Source organism: Mauremys reevesii, linkage group 4, assembly GCF_016161935.1.
Source record: "Mauremys reevesii isolate NIE-2019 linkage group 4, ASM1616193v1, whole genome shotgun sequence".
Lineage (NCBI taxonomy): Eukaryota > Metazoa > Chordata > Testudines > Geoemydidae > Mauremys > Mauremys reevesii.
The window spans coordinates 91428249-91454656 of record NC_052626.1 but is presented as its reverse complement, the minus strand read 5'-3'; the positions used below and the strand labels follow the sequence as shown (position 1 = coordinate 91454656).

At 39.4% G+C, this 26408-nt stretch overlaps 1 protein-coding gene across 5 annotated transcripts in view; it reads right to left on the bottom strand.

The window, feature by feature from the left end:
- ELP4 (elongator acetyltransferase complex subunit 4) overlaps positions 1–26408 on the bottom strand; it is a 269273-nt gene that overhangs the window by 98747 nt on the left and 144118 nt on the right. Inside the window, exon 10 of one of the 5 annotated variants that reach the window (XM_039535843.1) lies at positions 2660–2818. The exons of 3 other annotated variants lie outside the window; for them this stretch is intronic. In XM_039535843.1, coding sequence (XP_039391777.1) covers positions 2804–2818 — 15 coding nt within the window. In that variant the 3' untranslated portion in view covers positions 2660–2803. Of the gene's footprint in view, positions 1–2659; positions 2819–15556; positions 15765–26408 lie in introns of those variants that run through there. One more of the 5 variants, XM_039535842.1, reaches the window with a different exon arrangement.

The window sequence follows — 26408 nt, the reverse complement described above, 5'->3', positions numbered from 1 at the left end:
AACATGCTTAACTCTGATCACTTCTATGTCTTTGGCTGAGAAAACCAGAACAACAGGGGTCAATAACTGAGTGAACTAAAGCTTACGCTGTTGAACAAAAGATCAGTCTTTACATCAAACACCCATCATGACTTACATCACTGAAACTTGGCTGGATGACTAACCTAAGTGGGTACTGGCACAGCTATTTCTGTGATTCATGATCCCAGAGGAAGAAGAGAAGACAGATACCTATTCTCTTCACATCCAACTTCAAAACAGTAAGAAAGGTCCTATTCTGAGAATGAATGTATGTAAATCTACTCATTTAGCATGCAAATACTGTGACAAATTCAATGTGGGAAGTCTTGTGCTCCAGAATCTACCACACATTTCCCCTCTTAACCATGATTCTCCATAACCTGAGGTTGGAATTCACAAGACACACTGTACTGGAGACAGAGATCAATATCCATACAGTCAACTTCTCCAACACACTGGCTCAGGATCTGTCTATCATAACAATTAGGAGAGTCTCCAGATGGTCACAGGTCCAACTTACACAGCCAGACACAACTTGAACTTAAATCTTTCAGCTGGTGTGTAGACATTGAATATGTCGTAAAAACATTCCTAACAGGGTCTGATCCTCACCAACTACAAACTTAGACCAGGTCCTTCCAGCCACTGGTGAGTAAACCAACAACAATGGTCCATCGTTCGAAACTTGTGGTCTGAATGGCACATTGACCAGCTTCAGAACAAGTGCACTGGTAGGCTGGAAAGACACCACAACCGTGTGTTGATCATAAGCATGACATCCACTCCCTAACAATATCTGTCACTTAACCAGGGTGACCTCTGCAATCTATGACAGAAGAAACTGGAGAGTAGGAGATTAGAGCATCATTGGAAGACAAGAGATTCAAAATCTGATTCATTGAAGCAAAAGCAGTTTGCATGATCCTATGCCATAGGCATTAAGAAGTCATGTTTCTTCTCCATCACACAAACTCTGAAGAGTCATGACTATCATAAATGTCCAGGGTTGTGAATCATCTAACTAACCCAGACAGTCTAGGAGTTTTCATAGTACTCTGAAGACAATACCAACTTTATCTGATACAGTGTTACTGGCACAGTGAACTTGGGGTAAGAGGAGGGAAACCAAGTACCATTGCCTCACTACCAAGTTTGGGTTGGTCTCAAAGATGAAGGTTTTAACAGTGCTTGAAAAAAATCTGTCCTATTATGAGAGAGCTGAATCCTTATCCCTCAGATCTGGCCATGGCCAGCAAGGTATCTTTGGCCTACTGTTGAAAGAGATATTTAATACTTCACTGGACAAGATACTAACAGCTTTTACGTATTGCTGTGTTCCAGCCTTTAATTAACATTAATGATCTTATCAAATATCACCCCATTTTAGGTAAGGTGACTGAGAAGATGGTTGCAGACCATCTCCAATAGCACTTAACCTCCTGGCAGCATCCAAGATGACTCCCAGTGAAGATTCAGACTGAATAAGCAATGAGAACAGTTAGTTGCATTGATGAGTAACCTCCTCCTTCCTATGGACAAAGGTCAAACTACCAAACTAATACTTATTTCTGTAAGTGGCCTTCAACTCTGTGGGTCATGAGTAAGGCTAAGATCACAGAGAGGAAAAAAGGTTATAAAGAGAATTAAAAATTTAAGTACTGTATTTTAACAACATTTTAGATAATAGTAAAATCTCTCATTCTCTGGACAACTTCCTGATATCACACAAATAATACTGCATCTTATAGAAATGACAGAGTGAGCTTGGTTCTAAACAAACTGAATTTTTACTTAAGCAAGTTGTTGATTGTACATATGTAGAGTAATATTGATAGTATAAAAACTTCCATGTACGATACTGAAACATTTGATATTTACAGTATTGTTTAAAATATGAATTTCTACAAGGAATCTGCTTGTACACCTCTACCCCGATATAACGTGACCCGATATAACACGAATTTGGATATAACGCGGTAAAGCAGCACTCCAGCGGGGGCAGGGCTGCACGCTCCGGTGGATCAAAGCAAGTTCGATATAACACGGTTTCACCTATAACTCAGTAAGATTTTTTGGCTCCCGAGGACAGCATTATATCGGGGTAGAGGTGTACGTTGTATTTTGAGTACACTACAGAATAATCTGAGTGAAAACAGAAATGACCTATTGCTCCACACTTACACAATCAGTATGCTTTAACAGATGTTCTGATTTAAAAATCATTTGTTAACATAGTCATAAAAAGGTAGGACTGGAGTGGAGCTCGAGAAGTCATCTAATCCATCTCCTTGTGCTAAGGGAGGACAAAGGATGCCTAGACCATCTCTGGCAGGCATTTAACCAGTTTTTAAAAACCTCCAGTGATGGGGATTCCACAACCTTCCTTGGAAGTCTTTTGCAGAATTTAAACTATCCTTGTAGTTAGAAAGCTTTATCTAATAGCTAATCTAAATTTCATTTACTGCAGATTAATCCTATTAATTCATGTCCTACTTTCAGTGGACATGGAGAACAATTGATCACAGTACTCTTTAGAATAGCCCTTAAATATTTGAAGGCTATCGGTTCCTCCCTCAGTCTTTTCTCAGGACTAAATCTGGCTAGTTTAAACCTTTCCTCATAGATCAGGGATTCTAAACCTTTTATTATTTTTGCTGCTCTTCTCTGAATTCCCTCCAGTGTGTCCACATCTTTCTTAAAGTGTGATGTCCAGAACTGCATACAATCCTCCAGCTGAAGTCTCCTAAGTGCTGACCAGAGCTGAACGATTATGTCCTGTGTCTTACATAAGACAGTCCTGTAAATACATCACAAAATATTAGTCTTTTTCACAACTGTGTCACATTGTTGGCTCATATTCAAAATTGTGACCCAGTATAACTCTGAGATCCTTTTCTGCAGTATTACCTCTGATGCAGTTATTCACCATTTTGTAGTTTTGCATTTGATTTTTCCTTCCTTCATACTTGTCTGTATTGTATTTAATCTTGTTGATATCAGATCAGTTCTCCAATTTATCAAGGTAATTTTGAATTGTAATTCTGTCCTCCAAAGCACTTGCAACCCCTCCCAGCTTGGTGTCATCCCCAAATGTATAAGTAAACTCACCACTCCATTACTCAAGTCATTCAAAATGTTGACTAGTACCATACCCAGGACAGATCCTTGTGGGACCCCACTAGATATGTCCTCCCAGTTTGACAGCATATCACTGATAACTACTCTTTGAATGGGGCCCTTCAAACAGTTATGCACTCACCACATAGTAATTTCATCTAGAGCACATTTTCCTAGTTTGCTTACAAGAATGGCACATGGGATTGTCAAAAGCCTTACTAAAATCTAGATAAGTCATGTCTACAGCTTTCCTCCTATCCACTATGCCAGTAACCCTGTCAAAGATAGAAATTAGGTTGGTTTGGCATTATCTGTTCTTGACAAAATCATTTTTGGCTATTATTTGTTACTCTATTATCCTCTAGGTGCTTACAAAGCAGTTAGTTTGACTAGTCTTTAATTCCCCTGGTCCTCTTTGTTCCCCTTTTACTGTGTTTGCCTTTCTCCAGTCTGTTAGGACCTCACCCATCTTTCATTAGTTTTCAAAGATAATAGCTAAAGTTACTAAGATTTCTTCAGCTACTCCTTAAGTACCCTAGGATAAATTTAATCAGGATCTGTCAACATGAAAATATCTAATTTGTTTAAATATTCTTTAACCTGTCCTTTCCCTATTCTGGCTTGTGTTACTTCTCCCTTCTTGTTAATATTAATTGTGTTATCATCTGGCCACAATTAACCTTTTTAGTAAAAAATGAAGCAAAATAGGTATTGAACACCTCAGCCTTCTTGATGTCATCTGTTATTAGCTCTCCTTCTCCATTAAGTAGTGGACCTACACTTTCCTTCATCTTTGTTTCAGAGTAGCAGCCGTGTTAGTCTGTATCCGCAAAAAAACCAGGAGTACTTGTGGCACCTTAAAGACTAACAAATTTATTTTAGCATGAGCTTTCGTGTGTTTCTCTTAATATATTTATAGAACTCCTTCTTGTTTTTTATGTCACTTGGTAGCTGTAACCTGTAAGGTCACTTGTAAGCTGTAAGGCGTTAGCCTTTCTGATTTGCTCACACTATTTTTTTATATTCATCCTTAACAATTTGTCCATGTTTCCAATTAGGATTCCAGTGGTCAGAGCCTTGGTGGTCAGGCCCAGTGGTCAGAGAGCCACAGTCAAGATCCCGCAAGTGTCAGAGCCAAGAGTCAGGGACAGTTAGGAACACAGACTCAGAAACTGAGCAGGGAACAGCAAACCGCAGCCATTGTGAGCTGCAAGCGGCTGCACCTGCGGAGGCTCAGGTAAACAAAGCATCTCACGGCCCGCCAGGGGCTTACCCTGAACAAGCCGCGAACCAAGTTTGGGAACCCCTGCTCTAGGGCAAAGGCTGGAGAAGGCTGAGCAATTTCAAGCACAGACTCTTGGCTCATGAACAAAGATTGCAGGAACTTACATACTTCCCGACGCATGCGCATAGGGTAGGCCACCAGAAACTGTGGTATCAGGTCCCATGTCTTTGAATGCCCAAAGTGACTAGGGAGTGGCATGACATGACCTGGAATCTAGGCTGATCCTCTGGAATGTAAATATGATCCTTGTGATAGGGGAGGCCATCCTGCAGCTTAAATTCAGAACCAGACTGGGCATCTGCAATATCCAGGGTCTGATGGATCTGGATTGCAAAGGAGTTGTGGAGCAGCTGAGAATGGATGGACAACATTAGATTGCTGTCAACGGCCTCTTTGACTTAAGCCTGTAGGACTGTAGAAAGAACTCCTTCACCAAGCTTGAGGTACTCCTCTTTGTGGGATAGGGCATCTGCTTTCCTATTTCCAGACCCGGGCAATAGATTATAACAAAGTAAAATCAGGCAAAAAAGAGAGACTAGAGAATCTGGTGTTGATTGAGGTGTCTGGCTGTCCAGTGGTACTCTATTTTTCTTGTGGTCTGTGAGAACTGGGCTAGGAGCCAAGCTCCCTCCAGGACACAATGTCGTTCCCTGAATGCAACCTTGACTGCCACTAACTTCTTGTCCCAGAGGTAGCGTTATGGAGCCTCATTCCATGCACTGTCAACTACCAGATGCTGAAACTCTGTGGCATAATTAGCAACTGACTGGCCACTGTGCCTCAGGGTTTGGTTCATGGCCTCAGCTGTGCACATATGACTTGGATAATCAAAAAATATTGCCATGGTTTGAACAAAATCTGGTTCAGTGGAGGGGTATACTTTTCCAGGAGTGGGAAGGCCCAATCCAATGCCTCTTCAGTCACCAGGCTAATGATAAGTCCCACCCAAGACTGGTCATTGAGGAAGGGCTGCAGGTGCAGTAGGAATAGGAGTTGGCACTGTTTCATAAAACAGTGAAAGTAGCTGTGCCAAACTTGACCAGCAGGGGAATTTTAGGTCCCCAAGGAGGAGGAGTCATGGGTGATGGAGCCTGAGCCTGCAGCATAGCATTTTGTGACTGCAGGGCATCTACTTGCACCTGTGGGTTCTGTAGGTTGCCTTCTACCTCTGACAGGGAGATACTGACCTTAGTTGGATCCATTCCACTAACTGAGCTGTTCCTACTTCCCTTCTTCACCTCCTTATTTGTGTTGGGCTGCTCAAGCTGTCATGGACCAAAGTGTGGGAGGTCATGCCTAGGGGTTGGACCTGGAGTCAAGATCCAGGAATCAGAATTGAGGATCAGAGTCAAGGGTCAGGAACCAAGAGTCAGAAACCAATCATGGGAGCCTGGCTGGAGCAGACTGGCACAGGCCAGGAGCAAGGCTGGGAACAGGGCAGCACAGGAGCAATCACAGCTGCAGGAATTAGCATTGAGCATCCCCTGGCCAAATGCTACCGTTGGTCTTAAGATCAGCTCTGCTGCTCAGCCAATTAGGCGATCTGGCCAATTAGGATTTCAGCTGTGGTTAGCTAGCAGATCCCATGCTCAATTGCAGGCTCTCATTCCTGACAATGACATCCTTCAACCAGTCTCTCTGCACTCAAAGAAGGTCCGCTATCGAGAAGTACTATGCCCATGGAACATCACTGTCTGGCTTCTTGTCTACAGCCACAGGCGCAGGAAGTAGGTGTATGGGGGCGGAGTGCTGCAGCACCCTCAGGTTTTCCACGGGGCTCCGCTCCCGGCCCTGCACGCAGGGTCCTGGCTGCCGGCCCCACGCCCGCAGCTCCATTTCTGGCCCCGCGCCCATCTCCAGCTGTGGTCCCAGCCTTTCCCCCTTGCCACTCTCCTGGAGACATAGCCCTGCTCCCGGCCCCAGCTCTGGTGGAAAGAGGGCGCAGAAAGGAGTATGGGGGCTGGCTTTCAGGAACCTCACTATTAAAAATGTTCCAGCGCCACTGTCTACAGTACCTGTTTCTGTTCCACAAGAGTCTAGAAGACTGCAAGAGCTGAACAGTTTACAAAGCCAGTTACCTTATGTAACTTCCCCCCCCCTTTTGTGTTTTTGTTTTATTAGCTGAGAGAGGTCCCTCCCTTTTTTATATTCTTTCATTTTAGGATATGAAAGTGTGGCTGTGTGCACGCATGTGTGTATGAGCACCCATAAAATCCAGATGGGGTAGGCACCAGAAATAAATTCCTCCGGTTCAACCCAGCCCTAAATACTATCTTATAAAATTATTTATTAGAACGTGTTCTATGTTTAAAAGCCCTAAGAGACTTGAATTGTCAGCTGTAATCTCTGGTAAATAATGGTTATCAAACTTCTGCTTACCAAGACTGTTCTATTGAAGTCTGTATTTTAATGCCTCTGTTGGGGATGGAGGGGAGGCATGAGGAAAGGGTCAGCCACCACCTAAGAATAGAATTCTGAGGGGGAAGCTTTATAATTGTCTCTGAGATTGTGGTTTAAACATCATGTAATTTGGTTTCAGTATTAAGCTCTTGACCAACTTTTAAATCATAGATTAGATTGATTTTGGCTAATTTCTTTTGTTAAAATTTATATTCTGATAGCCCACCTGTTTAGAACCCTCTTTATAATTGAAAAAGAATGATTATTTTTAGTATTAGTTTGATTTAACTAATACGATTATTTAATTAGAATCCAATATTGAGTTTAATTTATTGATCTGACCTTCATTTGATTGCTGTAATGGTCCAATTTTCTTCAGTATTATTAATAATACGTTTAACTTCAGTGATATGTTTTCTTGATTTTCTTTTTGTTTAAGAGTTTCAATAAAATTTTATAGGACCATAAGAATGGATATACTGGGTTAGATCAATGATCCATCTAGCCCAGTATCCTGTCTTCCAACAGTGGCTGGTGACGGATGTTTCAGAGAGAATGAACAGAACAGGGCAATTATCGAGTGATCCATCCCCTACTGTCCAGTCCCAGCTTCTAGCAGTCAGAGTTTTAGGGACACCCAGAGTATGCGGTTGCATCACTGACAATCTTGGCTAGCCACTGATGGACCTATCCTCTATAAAAACATACTGAGTCACATTTCCTTTAATAAGCAATGTAGGCCCAGGAACCTTTGAGGACCTGAGTGGAGATATGATGATCAACCTAAAAGCCTGACCGGCTCCCCCAAATAAATCCTTACAACTCATTCTGATCTCAGAAGCGGAAGCTAGTATTTAGTCCTCAGAAAGCTACCATAACAGGCCATCAGCTTTGCATTCATATAGAACAAAACCCAATTTCAGTCCCTTGTTACTGGATACAGTAGGAAAAAAAGCTCACAACCACACTAGTAAATTTAAAAATCTGACTCTGTAATTGTTTAATTATTTCAATGTTAAATTATATTGCACTATAGATCAGATTATTCTGGATGACTATACTGCGTATAATAAAACACGAAACACTTAGGGAATCAGCTAACATTTTAAAAAGTAAAATTCTAAGCAAGATGCACTACTTTCTTCTCTTTCTTGTTCACTTAAAACATTAATCTTAAAATGTGTTTTGTGCACTGGGGGATGATTTACAGACTCCATGAGGATGTTTATAGTGGGTTTCCTCTAATAGTACGAGCATAAATGTGTGCTCCTCATGTTCGCATACTTTCCCCAGTGACAGATATAAAGTAGCAATGGGACCAACACACACCTGACAGCTTTTCAGGAGTTTCAGAGTATGTACTTGGAAAACTGAGTTTTTATTTTAGTTTTAACGCAAATGGAAAAACCATGTTTAAAATTCTGACAACACCAAGCTCGCAATTTTATGCTTCATCTACACAACACTCCTTTAGATGTAAACAAACACACGTGAAAGTTTAAAAACCCTTTAAAGGCAATTTTCCCCAGAAGTTTTAGAATAGGGCTTTTCTTACATTAATTGTTTTTTTTACAACTGTGGGCAGAATTCAGTATTGGTGTAACCCCAATGAATCTAGACCTGTATTTTAGTAAAACAGTATTAATTATTGCAGGCAAAAATACACAGCATTATTTTAGCATCTAGAATCTATTTTTTTTTAAAAAATATAAAAAATTATATAAAACCTCACCAATATTATATTAATGTTATACAGTGTTGAAGCAGTTAATAAAATACACATAGGATAACATTTTAAATATTTCATCATTGTTTATAGCTGGAAGCACAAATGCTTGTACATCTTGATAAGATGTCTGCTCAACCTATGTGACTATATTCCCCCAGGCACAGGACATAGCAAATGGGCTGTACATATACATTTAGGCCCTCTGGAACCAGGGAATTTGTGATAAACCTTGGCTTGCAACCCATCACATATGTTGACAAGCAGCCCACATACTAGTAAAATTGAATCATCCATGAACAGTGTCTTATTCCAACATAATTAACTTCTGAAACCAGTTCCAATGATGCTCCAAAAAGAACAAAATTATTTAAAAAATATAAATAGCCTCTGCGCTCCCACCTCCACTGGAGCAACAAGTACAAAATGTAAGAACTAGTGAAAGTGACTAGAGTTAGATGAACCGATTGGATACAAATAAAAACAGATTCAAAGTTTTGCTTCTTCCCTTAAAATTAAGTCCCCTTCCATTTAATAATTTTTGATCGTTGGCTCTGTCGTTCATGGTTTTTGGTTGAAACGCTGTGACAAAGGCTATTCTCAAAATTTTTCAAATAGATATGAATGAGTATGTGAGCATTTTTGCACTTACCTGACTCAAGAGCATACCCACTGGGGCAGCATGCATGCATATGTATATGGCTTGAGTGTGGAATCTCAACTTGAGTGCACGTATTGGGAGTTTTTCATGCCTACATCATGTGCATGAAGACTAATGTACTCCTGTTTCAAAATCTGGGCCAGATCTGATTTATTGCTGATTTAGTGCAGTAGCTGTTTGTTTCAGGGAGAAAGGAAGGTTGACTTCTGGATGACTGTCAGTTCACAATAGGAAACATGGGCTCACATACATTAGAAAAATAAGAGAGAAAAAAAACAAACCAGCTGCAGTGCCACAATGGAGCAGTAATAGTTAATGAAAATATGTGATGAGTCATCTCTGAGCCTGAGCTGGTGAGTTATCTGAGGTAATTATCTTCAAATTCTATGATAGGCCCATGACAATCAACTAGGGTCCAGCCAATCCACAAACAAGAGCCTGATCGGGTGACCCCAAGGCAGGTATAAAGGCTCCTAATGGAAGCAACCACTCCAGTCTGCTCAATGTTGCTACCTTGTCAGAAGAATTCCCAGCTGCCTGGTAGTTCTGACAGACTGCTCCGGCCTGTGCCTGTTCTAGCTCCCAGGCCTGTTCCTGCTCCCACTCCTGCCTGTGCCTGCTCCTGCCCCAGCCTGAGTTGATGCCAGCTATCCTGACAGTCTGGTTGCCTGGCACCAAAACAACGTATACCTCTCATCCCGACAAAAGATACAGTATTTTTGTTTTTGGTCTTTCTTACCATAAACTTTGAAGTAGAGCCAATCAGGATTTTTTTGACTAAATATTTTTTCATCAGAGAGTTTTCAAGTCCAGAATTGGTCAAAATGAGAGAATATCCCAGAATAGTCATTATCCTGGTGGTTAGGACACTCAACTGAGATGTGGGAGACCAGGGTTCAAGTCCCTGCTCTGAATCACATAGAGCAGGGACTTGACTATAGTCTCCCACATCCTAATTGAGTGCCCTAACCACAGGGCTATTGGCTATTCTGGGTAAGGGTTTGTGTGTTCTTGTTTTTCTTCCTTTTTTTTGGTGAAAATTTTGAAAAAGTCTTTTTTTTCCCAATGAGGAGTGAAACCAAATTTCAAAATCTCAATTTGTTTTGAAAAATGGAATTCAATTTCCAGCCAACCATAGCTGGGGAGTGCCAACCTAAGTGCCTTAAAAAAGAGGCAAAGGACAGAGGATTCTCTGGCTCACTGCATTGCCAAAAAAATCTATTGTGATAACTAAAATTTTGGATTCATGACAACTCATTTAAGTGTAAGGTTATCAGTTTTACCAAAACCTGATACCACTCATACCCACACAGGCAGAATCCTCTCTCAAGCAAATCAGTATGGCTATCTTGGTCAGAGTCTCCCCTCTAGGAAAATACAGCCATCCATGCTGATGCATTTATTGAAAATTTGAGGAAAGAATGCAGTGTGTCTGGCACAGTATCTGAATCAAATCTCTGACTCTCTTGAGAGCAGCACAAAAGAACCCAACTTCATGATTGAATCTGAGAATGCCAGCTGGCAGCCTCAGTACAGGGCTATTAATGCTCCACATTTTAAACAGTACAATACTGAAACAATACAAAATAAAAAATGATCACAGGATCAAGAGAAGTACAGTTAAGATTCTTTTGGCCTTTGTATTATAAATGTCTAATGGCTAATAATGCAGCTAATCTAAGCAGTTCTACGAAGTTCCATCAACAAAATGTTTAGGTGCCAAGATTTGCTCCATGCTAAAACTTTGCATGTCCAATCTCAGCCCAGGAACAAGTTATCAGTGGTTTTCAGTTCTGAAGTTGCAGATAGGGTGGCAGAGGAAGAAAGGTATTCCAAAATCTGCTTTCAGACATTCAGAGAACTTTCTATAGTTTTGACTGGACAGGACCTTCTTTTCCCTGTTCTGACTGGGCATCTGCTCCAACCTTCTCTCTCCCAGTCTCTTCACCTCAGTTTCACTCCACACCTGCCACTCTTCTCTACATCCATCCCTGCTCACTCCGATTTCTCTTTTCTTTCTGTTTAGCTGATCCTCTCTGCTCCCTCCCCACAATTATGAAACTAATTTTACGTTTGCTTTCATTACATTGTTCACATTGATTTTTTGTTGCACCCCTTTCCCCACCTTTTCTGTCTTGTCTATTCAGACTGTAAACTTTCTACTACTGTTTGTAAAGTGCCTAGCACTATGGGGCCCCATTTTTGGTGGATCTTTAGGAACTACCGTAATAAACATGATCAATAATAATATGTAATACTAGTTTTGGAATCTTTTTGCACACCTCCTGTATAACTTCAAAATGGAACCTCTACAGCTAATAAATCCAGGATCTGGATTAGTGCCTTCATTTGTAGTTCTAGCAAAATAAAATTGAAAAAGACATTTATTTAATTTAAAATAATGACTACTGTCACTCGTTTTTAACAGCATTTTGTAAGGCTGTTTAGTGTAATATCTTAGTGCACATGTGAAACAGCTGCACTGACACAATGGACCGCAGCCGTTCTTACTGTCCCAATAATCCACATATTAAAGAGTCCCTAAGTACTCATTGATGCGACAGACCATAACAACTCCCTCGGAGCTGTTACAGTTTATCAGGTCAGCAATCTACATATTAAGAATTCCCCAAGTACTCATTGACAGGTAGTGTCTCTACACTTGTACGAAGATCATAATTGCTTCACAGGAACCATTAAATCCCAGTGGAAAGACTGAATTAATTTAAATAACCAAGATTATACTACAGTGTTTCCAAAGGTCTGACAAGTCTACAAGAATAGGACAGTTGAGCTGAAATGCCATCCTTAATTGATACTGTGTACTAAGGTACTGCAGTGGGTTAAAATTTTACACACTCATGCTCTGCAAATTAGAATTATCACCTTTCTGTTAGGCAAAATGTGAGTAAAACCCACCTTTGACCTTTCAAGTAAACCACATGTGTAGGAAGGTGTTATCAATAACCAAGATGCTGAGGGAAGCTTTCTAGCTGGCTCCTCGACTGAGTTGCTGGCTAGCTACCTCCTTTCATTCCCCTATTTAATCACTTCACTTTTCTTGGCATCCTCCTTTCCCCTTTGTGTCACCCACTGACTATTTATTCACTCGCTTTCAGCTCTCCTTCTCCGTTTCTGCTCCCCTATAGTATCAAACCCCAGCAAGTTCGTCCTCTTGACACCTCTTTTCCTGGTCTCTCCTTACCCCAGTGCTTAATTTGTAATGAAAGAGGTCCCAGGGCTTAAGCAATTTTTTATGTTCATAAGTGACATGGCAAGCCCAGAGGTGCCGTAGCTAAGAGCTGCCAAGCCTAGAGGTGCTGGGGCTCAGCCCTGGCAAACCCTGGCACAAGCTAAACACTCTTTGATTACTGTTTTCTCTTCTCTTCTTATCCTCTTCCATTTTTCATGCAATATTCTCACAACACTAGGTCATAGAATCCTTTGTGCTGGAAAGAACCTGTAGTGATTCATCTTCTCCAACCCAATGCTTCACACATTGACAGGACTGAGTCACTTTTTGGTCAGCACTCCTGCTTCCTGTTATGCCACATACCAAAGTAGAGCATGGGAGCACGAGTCAGGATCATTGAATAAGTGATTGGCTATATCGGAACTACACAAGCTGTGCTCCTACAATGAAGACAGGGATCTAGCGTAGAAGGCTGTTTTGCCAAGCAAAACTAGCGCATCCTGGGGACTTTTTCTGTGACAGACTTGTGGCTGTCTGTGGAAGCCTCTTCAACTTGGTATAAGCAAAAGTACTTCACTGGAATCTGTCAGGGCTGGCTTTGGTATTCACTTTAGATTGTGTGCACTGTTGCTTTTGCATTGTAAATTGAGCATCAGATTTATTGCCCACTTTAGGGCTTAATCAGCTACACCGCTTAGTTATTGTACATGCTTTTTATAGTTTATTTATGTTAAGGCTACCAGGGCCTTCAGGCACAGAATCCATCAAGAAAAGGATTCTATTCAAAACCAGGGAACTAGAGCAGGGGAGGAGGAAAGATAAAAATGTAAGTCCACATTTTTTAAAATTCGCGCTGTGATAATAGATGTAATATATGGTCACAATGAGATTATTAATCATCTAATTGCATATATTGGCGCCCAGAGGCTCCAGTCTGTTCTGGGCACTGTACAAACACAGAATAAGAGACAGATCCTTTCCCAAAGGCAAACAAAATAGGCAGACAAAACAAGACATTTCCCTGCATCCCCATCCACGAATTTCCACAAACCAATCCTGTCCCCCGTCCTTTTTTTATGTAATGCAAGCAGCCCAAAATGCTCCCACTCCACTTATACCCTGCTCATACCACAAAATAAGAGGCAAATTCACTATGGAAAAAAAAGAAAAGTAAAAGCAATCTTCCAGTGCAGCCAATACAGATACCAGCTAAAGCTCAACATGGCATAAAAAGGACTATACATCTTTTCCCTAAGCCTCTCTTTCTCCTTCCTTTCTCATTCACTATGGATACCACTGCCACCTTCCCTCTCACTGGCAACTAGTGTCATTACCCATCCCCACTAATCTATCAGCCTTATGTTTGTCAGTAGGCTGTATGCTTTCCCGGAACCTTGAAGTGGGTTTTTAATTGAGAGGTTTTTAGCTGGTTGGTCCTGAAGCACTGGCCCTCGGGAGGATACACATCCTCCCATCACTGTTAATATGCTGAGGAATCTGTTGTGAATCCTAGAGCCCATATGTCATTGTGGACAAGAGGTGGCCTTATTCATGGTGTCATGCCTGGTAGTGTTTTTTGGAACTTTTAGGATCAGTGAGCTAGTACCTGGGTCCTGTAGGGATTCTCCTGAAGGGATCTGGAAGTGAGGGATATGCACTGGGAGGGGCAACTGCTGATATTCATCTTGAGTAGGTCAAAGATGGATCAAGGAGGTCAGAGTGAACCCATTACTTTACAGGAGAGAGGCAAACCCAGGATCTGCCCTGTGGAGGCTGTTAGGGAATACATATCAATAAGACCAGGGAGAGATGGATCCCTCTTTATCCATGCCAATAGGAGTCCTCTGACAACATACCAGTTTGTTACAATTTTAAGACAGGGGCTGATGGGGTTAGGGCTTTCAGAACATGAATTTAATTCCCACTCATTCAGGATCTGGGTGGCAATAGCAGTGGCTCAGCTAGTTCTGAGTGCCTGGGCAATTTGGCGTTGGTGTTCTGAAGCACACAGAATGTGAGATACACCCCGGGAGGGATGTGTGTTAATTTTCCTTTGTGCTTGCATTCCAGATGCAGGCAGACAGTGGTATGGATCTGCCGGCACAGTATTGTTTTACTGGGTGCATAGGTGAGCATCCAGGTTGTCTAGAGGTTCACAGCTGGGCCATGGTTCAGATATGATTGTGGTTTACCTCAGGGAAAATTATCTGGGAACGTGTAAAGGAATGGACTTAGTACTCAAGATCTATGAGGGATGGGGGCAAGATCTTGGAACTTTCTCCAGGAGTAAAAACTATTTGGTTAGACATGTTGGCATGCAGGGTGTGGCAGGCAGCTGTGAAACACTCACACGTTGACAAGACTAGGAGGTACGTGAACAGGGAGATGGCCAAATTCAGAGCTGGCATAGGAGGATTGGTAATTTGTCATCAGAGCATAGCATACAGGGCACCAGAGTTATTCAGGGAGGATAGGGAGCAGATACATTTTTGGCCGATATTAAAGAAGACATCAGTGGATGTCTGGGAACTTAGCTAGGTATTGCGATTGGTAGCCAAGCTAACTGCTGGTGCCTCCTTGAGGTTGATGTCCAATGCAGAGTACTTTGTAGGAATGGATACAGTGACTGGATAAAAAAGACTGGTAAAGGATTTAAAGGAGGTACTCTTTAAAGGAGCAGAAAGTGGAGTGTGTGTGTGCGGGGGGAGGTTCAGGGCTCCTATGACTTTTACGGCAGGGAGTCAACTGCCTTCTTCTTTTAGAGCCCTCCTTAAACCTCATTTAGGGAAGAGGATGAGGTCTCAGCAGTGGGTTGGCTGGGGACCAGGATGGACAAGGGGGAGGGCTGAGAGCAGGTATGTGCAAATGATCATGGAATTACCTGCAATGTACATTTTTATCTGCCAGTACTCCTAGACATTTAGGAATAAAGTTGTGGCCTAATTAAACCATATTTAATGGTCCTTCTTCTTGCATAGCCAGACAAAGAATACTTATCACCATTGCTGGAGACAAATATTGGGTGGTGGAGGCGGGGGGAGTTTGTATGTTACACTTCCAAAAATCAGAGTTTGTCTTCCTTTTTTCCAGACATACAAGAAATTGACAGAGAAGTCTTTTCTTTCTTGAATTATAGGCTAAATTTGCACCACCTTTTACCTGTTGCTTACAGTGTTTAATGCATTGAAAAATTACTGCTGTCAGCTCCAGTGCCCCCAAATGCTGCAGCTACTTTGGATGTAGGAAATCACAAGTGACTAGACAGCCCCAAGGCATGAGTCGATCAAGGTGGGAATAGAGTCCTATGCAGGTATGTTTATCCACAGTTCATTACCCGACTACCTTGTCAGACTGTTGTTTCCTTAAAAAAAAAAGGACAACAAAAAGCTCTAGTCACATCCACTCAGAACCCAAGGAAGGGAAAAATATTTGTTTCTTTTATTTTGCAAGGAACAATCCCATCCTGACTAAAGTACTTCTACCAAGACTACAGCCACTCAGTTCACCATCTTGGATTCCCTCATCTGTTTCGTTAGGGCACTTTAACTATCGTTCCATAATTAGTAATAGCTTAATTTTCATATGTGACTTTCCATTAGGATTTCTCTACCGAGGCTTACAATTTTGTGAAAATACATGAAAGATTTATTTTTATGTGAGAACATTCAGTGTGGGGTGAAGGCCTTATTTTGATATTCATTTCACATTTCTCAAGGCTACATTCCACTCCTTCAAAGTCTAAAATGCAGGGCACAAATAGCATTCAAACGGGCTTAATCATTTTATGAGTTGGCTTGCGATATTGCTGACTTTTCACTTTATAATGGGCAAGCCCAGTTATACATACCAAATACACTATGTCTTTCATAAATGTCACATTGTGTAAGACTCTGGCAGTTGCCAGTCTTAAAGACTATATCAATCAGTTGAATGAGGCACACTGTATCATAGATTCATAGAGTTTAAGGCCCAAAGGAACCATTATATCATGTAGTATACCTCCTGTATATCACAGGTCATTCAATTTCATCCAGTTATCCCTGTATTGAGCAAGTAACTTATGTTTGGCTAAAGCATATCTTCCAGAAAAGCATCCCGTCTTGATTTGAAGACATCATGAGAGAGGGCATTTACCACTTCCCGTGGTAGTTTGTCCAAATGGTTAATCATCCTCACTCTGAAAAATTTGTGTCTACTTTCTAATTTGAAGTTGGCTGGAAGCTGAAGCCAGACATTGGTTCTTGTTATGCCTTTTTCCACTAGATTAAAGAGTGCTTCTTTAATGCCTGGTATTTTCTCCCCATGAAGGTACTTATAAGCTGTAATCAAGTCACCTCTCAGTCTTCATTCCGAAAAGGTAAAAACAGCTCAAGCTCCTTAAGTCTCTTACAGTAAGGCATTTTCTCCAGACCTCAAATCATTTTTGTGGTCCTTTTCTGCGCCCTCTCCAAATTTTTCAACATCCGTTTTAAAATGTTGGTACCAGAACTGGATGCACTATTACGATATCAGTCTCACCAATAGTGCTAAATCATCATATCTCTACTCACTACACTCCTGTTTATACATCTAAGGATCTATTATCCTTTTTGCCAGAGCATCACTCCATAATCTTTTTCAGAGTCACTGCTTTCCATGATCTAGTCCCCCATTCTGTACATATGGCCTGCATCCTTTATTTCCAGTTATATAACTTCACATTTGACTGTATTATAATACATTTTGTTTGAATGGGCGTAGATTAGTAAATTATCCAGATCACTCTGTATGACAGTTCTGTCCTCATCATTATTTTTATACTTACTTCCAGATCACTGATAAAAATATTGATCAGCATCAGGCCTACTACTGATCCCTGCAGAATTCTAGTAGAAACACCCCATGCAAGGATGATTTCTCATTGACAACTACTTTTTTGAGTTAACGAGCTCTTAACCAATTTAAAGTGTTTTCTATTGATACTGTATAATGATAATTTTTAATCAGAATGTTTAACTCAAACACCTTACAAAAGTCTAAATATATTACAACTGTGCAGTTACCTTTATCAACCATTCTTGTAATCTCAAAGGTTTGCTTGACATGATCTATCTTCCATGCCACCATATTGACTGGCATTAATTATATTCATATCCTTTAATTCTCTATCAGTAAGGCTACGATTTAGCCATGGATATTTTTAGTAAAATTAACGGACAGGTCATGGGCAAGAAACAAACAAAAAAAACAGCCCGTGACCTGTCCACGACTTATACCATAAATACTCATCACTGAATCTTGTGGTGGGATTGGGGGGGGAGGCATTACTGAAGGGGGAGGGAGCCCGCAACACCAGTGTCTGGGGGTGTGTGGGAGCCCTGGGAGGCCTGTGGCAGCAGCTGCGCAGGGGAAGCCCGAGGGAGCCCATTACTGCTCCAGCCACCTCCGTGGGGCAGGAATGCCAGAGGAGGGACCCGGGGGGGGGGGGGGGGACGGATACTTCGGCCGCTGCCGTGGAGGGGAGTTCTGGGGAGAGTGAGGAAGCAGCTTCTCTGGCCATCACCGATGCAGGGGGGGGAGCCACAGGGGAGGAGCCACAGGGGGGCCAGCAGCTGCTCCGGCTGCTGTCATGGAGAGAGGGAGAGTGCCAGGGGGCCAGCGGCTGCTCTGGCCGCCCTGGGACTGCTGCTGGGAGCCACCAAGCTGCAGCTGCCCCAGCTGCCCCCAGGACCAGTGCCCAAGCAGCTGGACCTGGGGACTGCCCAAGCAGCGGCCGATGTGGCTGGCCCTGGGGCTGGAGCTGCTCTAGCTGCGGCCAGTGTGGCTGTTCCCCACCCACACTTGCCACTGCAGAAGTCACGGAGGTCACAGGAAGTCATGGAATCCGTGACCTCTGTGACAAACATGGAGCCCTATTTATCAGTTGAATCCTGTATCAGCTTCTTCATTATTTTGCCCAGGCTTCATGTCAAACTAAAGTGCCTGTAGCTATCAGGGTCATCCTGTTTGAATATTGGTACAAAATTAACTCTTCCAGTCTTCTGGAATTTCCCCAGTATTCCAAGATATATTAAAAATTAACACTAGCAAGCAGGAGATCTCATCATCCAACTCTTTTCATACTCTTGGAAACATGTTATCTGGGCCTGCTGATTTGAAAATGTTTATCTCTAGTAGATGTTGTCAAACATCAATTACTAATGGACTAGAAAGTACTTCTTTTTGCTCATATAAGTACATCATACATTTCTTTTCAAATACAGAACAGAAATATTTACTGAACACTTCTGCCTTTGCTGCACCATTATTAACAATTTTACCATCTAGAAATGGGCTTATACCATTGCTAGGATTTCTTTTGTTCCTAATATACTTAAATTCCTTCTGATTGTCCTTAGCTCTGCCAGCTATGGATTTTTCCTTGATATCTTTAGCTTCTCTTATCAATTTTATGCACTTCAGAACTTCAAATTTACATTGAGTGCTATCTATTTCCTTTTTCAATTTGTTATATATTGCTTTTTTAATTTCTAATTACTGCCCTTGCTTCACCATTGCACCTGAATGTGCTTTTAGCCAAAGTTATCCTCTTTTTTGATAGTGGAATGATGGCTTTTGGGCCTTCTAATAAATTCTTCTTAAAAGAGCTTCAAATTTGGGCTCCTAATCAGTTTTGCTCATAATTTTCTTCAAGTTTAGGAAATCAGCTCTTGTGAAACACCAAGAACATATATATTACTGGTTGGGATTATCCTCTGTTTGCCCACACTGAATGTAACCAGGTCATCTATGCCTGCCAATAATATACACTATATAATATATGCTGTATATAAAAATCAAAATCACATCTTTATTAAAGGTTACATTTTTCTGTATTTAAAACCATGCAATCTAAGGATTTGGTTTAGATTAATATACAGAAGTTGCTGTGAAGAAATTATAAATAATTAGATTTTTATTTTAAAGTGTAATGTTTAGGGCCCTACCAATTTCACAGCTGTGAAAAATGTGTCATGGACCATGAAATAAGCCCCTCCCTGTGAAATCTGATCTCTTCCTTGCTGCGGGGAGTACCTTAGTCAGGGGGCTCCTAGCTGCAAGTCCAGGCTGGGCTGGGGAGGGAGAGGGCTTGTCCTTCCCTTGCATGGCAGATCAGGGGAGAGAACAGACCCACTTCAGGGAACCTTTTTGGCTGGGATCCCCATGGTTACAATACCTTGAAATTTCAGATGTAAACATCTGAAAACAGAAATTGACCAATTTTAAAACACTCTGGCCCTGAAATTGATCAAAATGGACCATGAATTTGGTAGGGCCCTAGTAATGTTCAATGACTCCTGTAATTGCACATTTAGTGATCCTAAGGTTATAATTAGTTGATGCTGAGGGTATAACTGGGCATGAGAAGATGAACAGAGTGAATGTTAGAAGTCAGTACATAATTAAAGCTGCCTGTCAACATTAATGTACATGTAACACTTTTAAAAAAGTTTGATTACTTTTTGAAACAGAGCGAGTTTATTTTGTTCACTTTGGGCAGCTGCACACCTTCTTTATGATGCACAATCTGCTTGTATAACTATGTTATATGAAAGCTGCATTATATAGTTCACTGGACATAATTATGCAAAATTCCAAGGTAAACTGGATGCAAGTGATAGCAGAATATGGCCCTAAAACACCAACAAACTTATTTTTTCAATAATCTCAAACTGAGCTCTGCAATAAATACAGCAGGTGCCTATTAACAAATCTAACCAGATGACTCAAACACATATCAGGATACCATGATTTACTTGCAAACAAAACTGATATTTGTAATAGCTACCAACTGATTACTTTATTCATGTTTTGTTTCCAAAAACACCTGTATTTTTAGACTGTCTTAAGAAACGGGGCATAGGTTATATGGAGTTTAGTAAACCACAGCTGAACATATTGGTAAATCTACAAGTATAAACACAAAATTCATCCTATTCTTACTTAAAGACACCCACTTCAGACCCATTCACGGGTAAGTAACAAGATCAATTAGAACAAAATCCAAAATAAAACAGAAATACTAGATATTTTTAAGCTAAGCACCTTTCAAATGGTGCTATTTGGTATCATTGGTATGGTATTATCATACCCTATATCCTTTCCTAGAAACAGTTCAGTAGAAAAATATACTGGAAATGGTGATAGAAAAAAAATCTAAGAAGCTAAAATAGAAATCACTACAGCAAAGCTGATTGATGGCAAAAATTGAATTAAAATCTCAGACTAGAATGTAGAGAAAGTGATCAAGTCAAGAGTACACATTATTGACTACATATCATGGACCAATTACTATGAAAATTTGTGAAAATCAGCATTAAAATAACAAGGTGAGTGAGGTAATACCTTTTATAGGACCAACTTCTGTTGGTGAGAGAGATAAGTCTTTGAGCCAGACAGAGCTCTTCTCCAAAACTTGTCTCTCTCACCAACAGAAGCTGGTCCAATAAAAGATATTACTTCACCCACCTTGTCTCTCTAATATCCTGGAACCAACACAGCTACAACTATAGTGTATTCCACATTAAAGCAGACTGCTGTTTATAATAATTAGCCAACTAACTGTGTTCTAAAAACCCAACACACTGAGGATGCTGGAAAGTTAAGAATGTTAACTTCTAGCCTTCATGGAAGTTCAGCTTCCCATTCTCCTCAATACATAATGCAATTACACTTTGATAAATGTTCCTAAAACTGGCATTATATCACTTCATTTTTATTGTTTATCAAGGACTTTGGGTCAGATTCAATCAGTTCAGAAGTAAAAAAGTGTTCTCTAACTGCTAGCTCTGAAACTCAATCAGTGCTTGAAAGTCAAGATGTGTTCTTTCTGGCTTGCACACTGTTGATGATCAGCAAGCTAAAAAATAATCCAGGTTATTCACCCATAATTCTATTGCCTCTATGATGATAACAGGAGAGAAAGAATTAAAAACTTATTTTAGCAAGTAAAGTTAGAATTACTACTGCTTAATACATACCAGGGAGTAGTTTTGTTAAAAAAGGTGTAATTTTTAGGTAGTTATTTTCTGACCACAACTGAACTTCCAACACACAGGAGGAACAGTATGCTGACAAGACTTTAAGCCAAATAGCAAAATCAAGTTTTGGTGGCAAGGAGATAGTCTTTAAAGGAACAAGAAAATTCCGTGTTTTCTTAATCTCACCCCAGTCACTCAATGCAAGGATAAGAAATCTATCATACTGTTTATGAAATAGAAGATACCAAGTTCTGGGTTGTTATTCAGAAAAAGAATGATCTTTCTAGGATTGTGTACAGGAAAAATGTTTACTATCAAACAATATGAGAGGAGGCACAGGTGAAGAAAGTCCCATAACTAGATAAGTATGGGAAATAAGATATGTTTTGGTGTAGGTTTACTACACTGTTACTGGAAAAAGTCAACTATACATGATTGTGTGGCAGACTTATTTCCTCCCTGCTTTCAGAGTCACAGGTGATCATGTTTAATGATTTACATATGTAACAGGGTTCTGGTATTCTGTACTTGTGAGCTGTAAATGCTACTAGAGGCATGATACCATATAGCTAACTTTGTCCCCAGATCTAAGGACCAATGCATATACATTATATGAAGCTGTCAGCTATTTCAAGAACATCATTAACTTAAATTGAACTTAATCTACAGAAAAAAGCCCTACAAAAATTGTATCTGATTTCTGAAAAAGGAGAGATTTGTGAATTGATGTTTTTGTAACAGAAGTAGACTAATAGTCATCGACTACATTCTGCCCTCATATACATATATGCAACTTCTCTTTATAGCGCCAGAAGCAGTGCATGGTTATTTAACGGGACACCTCGCTTTCATATCTTTAGTCTTTGCCTCAAATGCACAAATGTGCAACATGTGTTGTTACACAAAAATAATAAAAGGTAGCAAAAGATACTCTAGAGTTTAATTCTTTAATGTGCTCTATTTTATTATGACTGGTTAAAAATAAAACCCAGAAAGTATCTTTTTGCTCAATATACTGTAACCATAAGAGGAAACGAAGAGTAGGGTCCTCTTCCCCTTTACCCTCCATCTTCCTGGGAGTATGATTTTGTCATCTGAACAACATTTAAACTTTGCATTTTGAAAATGTTTATTATTTTCTCATCATCAAGGATGATTTTCAGGCAAACATACATAGCAAATATGAAATACAGCACTTGTGAAGAAAAAGACTATTTCAAATTTTCTTCAGTTTATACTGAAGTAACTATTACAAAACAGATTTTATATAAAAAGGTTGAAAACCTGCAGAAAGCACCTTCCACAGAGGCTTTTATTTTGGAGAGCTATTTGAGTAATCCTAATCTGAAATCAAAGGTTTATTCTCTTCATATTTGTAATAGACATTTTAACGAATCAATAAAAAATTAGCAACCTTTTAAATAAACACACACTCTGAAATCTAATTTTAAAAGAATTTGTGTTTGACAGAGGCAGGTTTTTTCTTGCCATTCTTTCTCAGTTTCTGTATTATCAAAATGCTCCAAGCAGGTGTAAACTCTGATAAAGATCAACAGAGTAACAGACATTTTGTCTGATACTTGACTATCATTTGTTCTATTAATAAAATAATAGTCTCAGACAACAAATGAAGTCTTAAATGCCTTTTTAAACCCATGTACACATAATATTATCTTGGATAACCTATACCAGTTTCTAATAAGACAAGTAAGCATTTAAAGGTTTTAATGAATTAATAATCAGAAAATATCTTGCAAAAATAAAATGCTCTGCTAAGGAAAAAGAAGCAACAATATATCTGAAAACAAGGAAGTTAAAAAAAAATCTACCTTGCCTTTACATGCTTTGCTAAAAGTCTCTTGACATAAATAAAAAGGATCCTCCCCAGCATATGGAGGAGTTGCTATGCCCTTCCGGGGATGGTCTGTAGCTATGTTCACCTCAGGCATGCCAAGGAGAGGTGAATTGTCAAATGTAATTTCAATCATTGGCTGGTTTGGTTGAGGCAGATTAGTTGTATGCAATCATGATAGATAGTTTATCCGAGCCCCAAACTGCCGCTTGGGAAATCTTGCACGCAAACGAACAGAAACTCAGTCATTATTAGTGTCAAGAATGTATACACAGGCAAAATTTGGTTGGCAGCCAGGCAAAATGAATCAAGGCGAAAAAGTGACCAATTGCATGTTCAAAATGGAAATTGATAGGCATGTTGTAGTTTGGAGAGATTTTAAACACCAGAAAAAGTCATACATTATGAATTATTCAATTATTAATATTTTAAAAAGTTTTTCGGTATGAGGAAATGTTATTTTTAAAGTTAATGTAAATTACATGCATTAGCGTCCAGATTTTTAAATCTTTATCGCAGAAACTCTGTTGTGGCAATGCGGGGTATATCTTTTTACATGAGTATTTAAAAATCATTTTTGTAGATACAGAATTTAAATATTTTTCATTCAGTAAAATATCATACAATAAGCCAATTTTCACTCAATACATCTTTTTTAAATTGATATTTTTAAACCAATTAAAGGAATATTTGTTGTTGAATTACTTCTGAGTGAAAAAATAACTGCATCATTAGAAGTGGGGTAGGGTTAAATATGACAGTATACAGATCATATTTACCACAAATTACCTTTCAAAAGCTACCTAAATATTACATTGACAAAACAGTAAAATACACCTGTGTGAGTAATCACAAGCCCTGGTCCTCACAATAAGTAGCAAAAAATTACCAAAAAAAGAATGTCCTCAAGTTTCATTGCCTGAAGTGATATGCTCTGACAAATCTAACAGCTCTTTCTGTGTCATTCCTAATGCAGTTGTCACTCAGTATTATCCATCCTCATTAATGACAATGGGAAAGTTTATCTTGGGAACACGTTTTAAATCATCCACTCTTTACAATAGGACCATGAAATCTCTTACAAAACATGAGGCGGGAACTACTCTGACAACAAAACCCCTTCCTGGCAGCTTACTCTATTCCTGTTCAAGGAATAATATGTTTACCATAAAATCATACAGAACAATATATCAAATGAAATTTGAAACAAGAATAGCTAGTGTAATTTTCAAGCTAGCAAGTATTTTTGCAACATTTTTATTCAGCTCAAAATATTATTTTAAACCATTTATCAGTGCAATCTTACGTAGATCCTTACTTTCCCTATAAATGATAATCAACTACATGAAGTGGAAAACAGAAATATACATTTACTTTTTTGTAATTAAAGGGATTGCTAACAAAAGAATGCTAGACATGTGTAAAACAATTCCTTATTACAGACCACTTTTGTTTCAATACAAATTACATTATACCTTTTCATATTTTTATTAAGATTTCTACATTTTTACTTCAATAACATTCTTGGTTTTGCACCTGTTTTTCCCTTTGGCCTAGTAAATACTGTTTGCCTTTGATTCAAAAATTTGGAAAGCAATACTCGTTTGCACAGATGCTATGCACTTTGCAGTAGATTAAACTGATCACCTTACGCTGCATATTGTAATAGGAAAACTGAAGCATTCACCAGCTTTCTTTTCTTAGCTTTATTTATAAGAACTCAAATCTATCAATCATCTATCAAAGCAACAGTTGAAGCACTTCAGTTTCAGTTTTCTCTTGTACTATCCTATCTTCAACTAATACCAGTTTTTTAGATTAACATAAAAGGTTGCATCATTTCAAAACACATAAGTTAAAACAGCAAAACTGGACAAAAGGTTTAAGGGGCCATTTTTCAGATATGCATGCCCGTGACTTGCACACACACCTCTTGATTTGGGTACGCAGATAGAGATATGTCTGCAAATCAAGATGGCAAGCATACACTGGAGTTTGAGAACGTGCAAGTGCAGGTGTGCGAAGGTAAACAGGCCAAACTGTATGCATAGTTTGAAAGTCCAAACCTAAGCATATTAGGTACTTGCAATAATTACACCAACAATACCAGTTAAACCCGTAAGCTGAAAAACACCAATGTGTCTGTTGTAACTATTAATTCGCATAACCAGTTAATAATAAAATCTTCTCAATCACAGTGTGAACATATGACCGTAATTCCTTAATTTCTTTACTATAAAGATGCAGCTTCAGATCATTTTAGTAGTTTGGACCTGTTCTTGTTGGCCCCTTCACAACCAGAATGCTCTTTTTATGACCAGCAAAGGGAAGACATAGACTCAATACTAGCTAGCCAACTGAGAGCTGTATAACTGGTTCCCCCACTTAGCCTCAAAAAGATATCCCCTATTGTCGAGGGCCACACAGAATGTAAATGCCCATTCTGCTTCTGTACATCCCACAGATCATTCACATAGTACGATCTTTCATTGTTCAATAGGATTTCAATTGTTTATTAATGTGGCAATATTTATTATCTCCTTATTCTGGAAAGAAAAAGGGCCTTATTAAAAGAAAACAGACAAATCAAATGTCTTTTCATTTACCTAATGAGTAATATGAGAAGTACATCTTAGTTATGAATTAAAAGGGATGATTGCATCATTTATAATATAGTACTGAAATATAAATCTATAAAAGTATATATTTTAAACAAGACAGAAATACAAATCAAACAACTTTTAGTATAGCTTTATATGGATGAATTATTTTCATTTTTACTGGCATCAGAGTTAATGTCTAAATATACATTTTAAAAATAGTTATATATTTTAATGATACATAATAGTTAAATAATTAAACAAAAATAAAAATAAGAAAAATATACTTAAGACAATCTGCAGTTACTAAACGCCTCTTTACTTAAGTAAAATGTAGACTCCTTTTAACTATGCAGCACTTCAGAGCATCAGGAATCTCTTGTTAGTTACTTACTGAAATATCTGCACAATTTAATATTTATGTTGCCTTTCCCTCTATCCATTTTTAAACAGAATTAAAGGAGTAGCTATAACAACTTTGACAATAAGGCTATGGGAATGTTATTTTTAGTTTAGACAGTGATGCAGACAAAGCAGAAACAGCCCATGGCTAT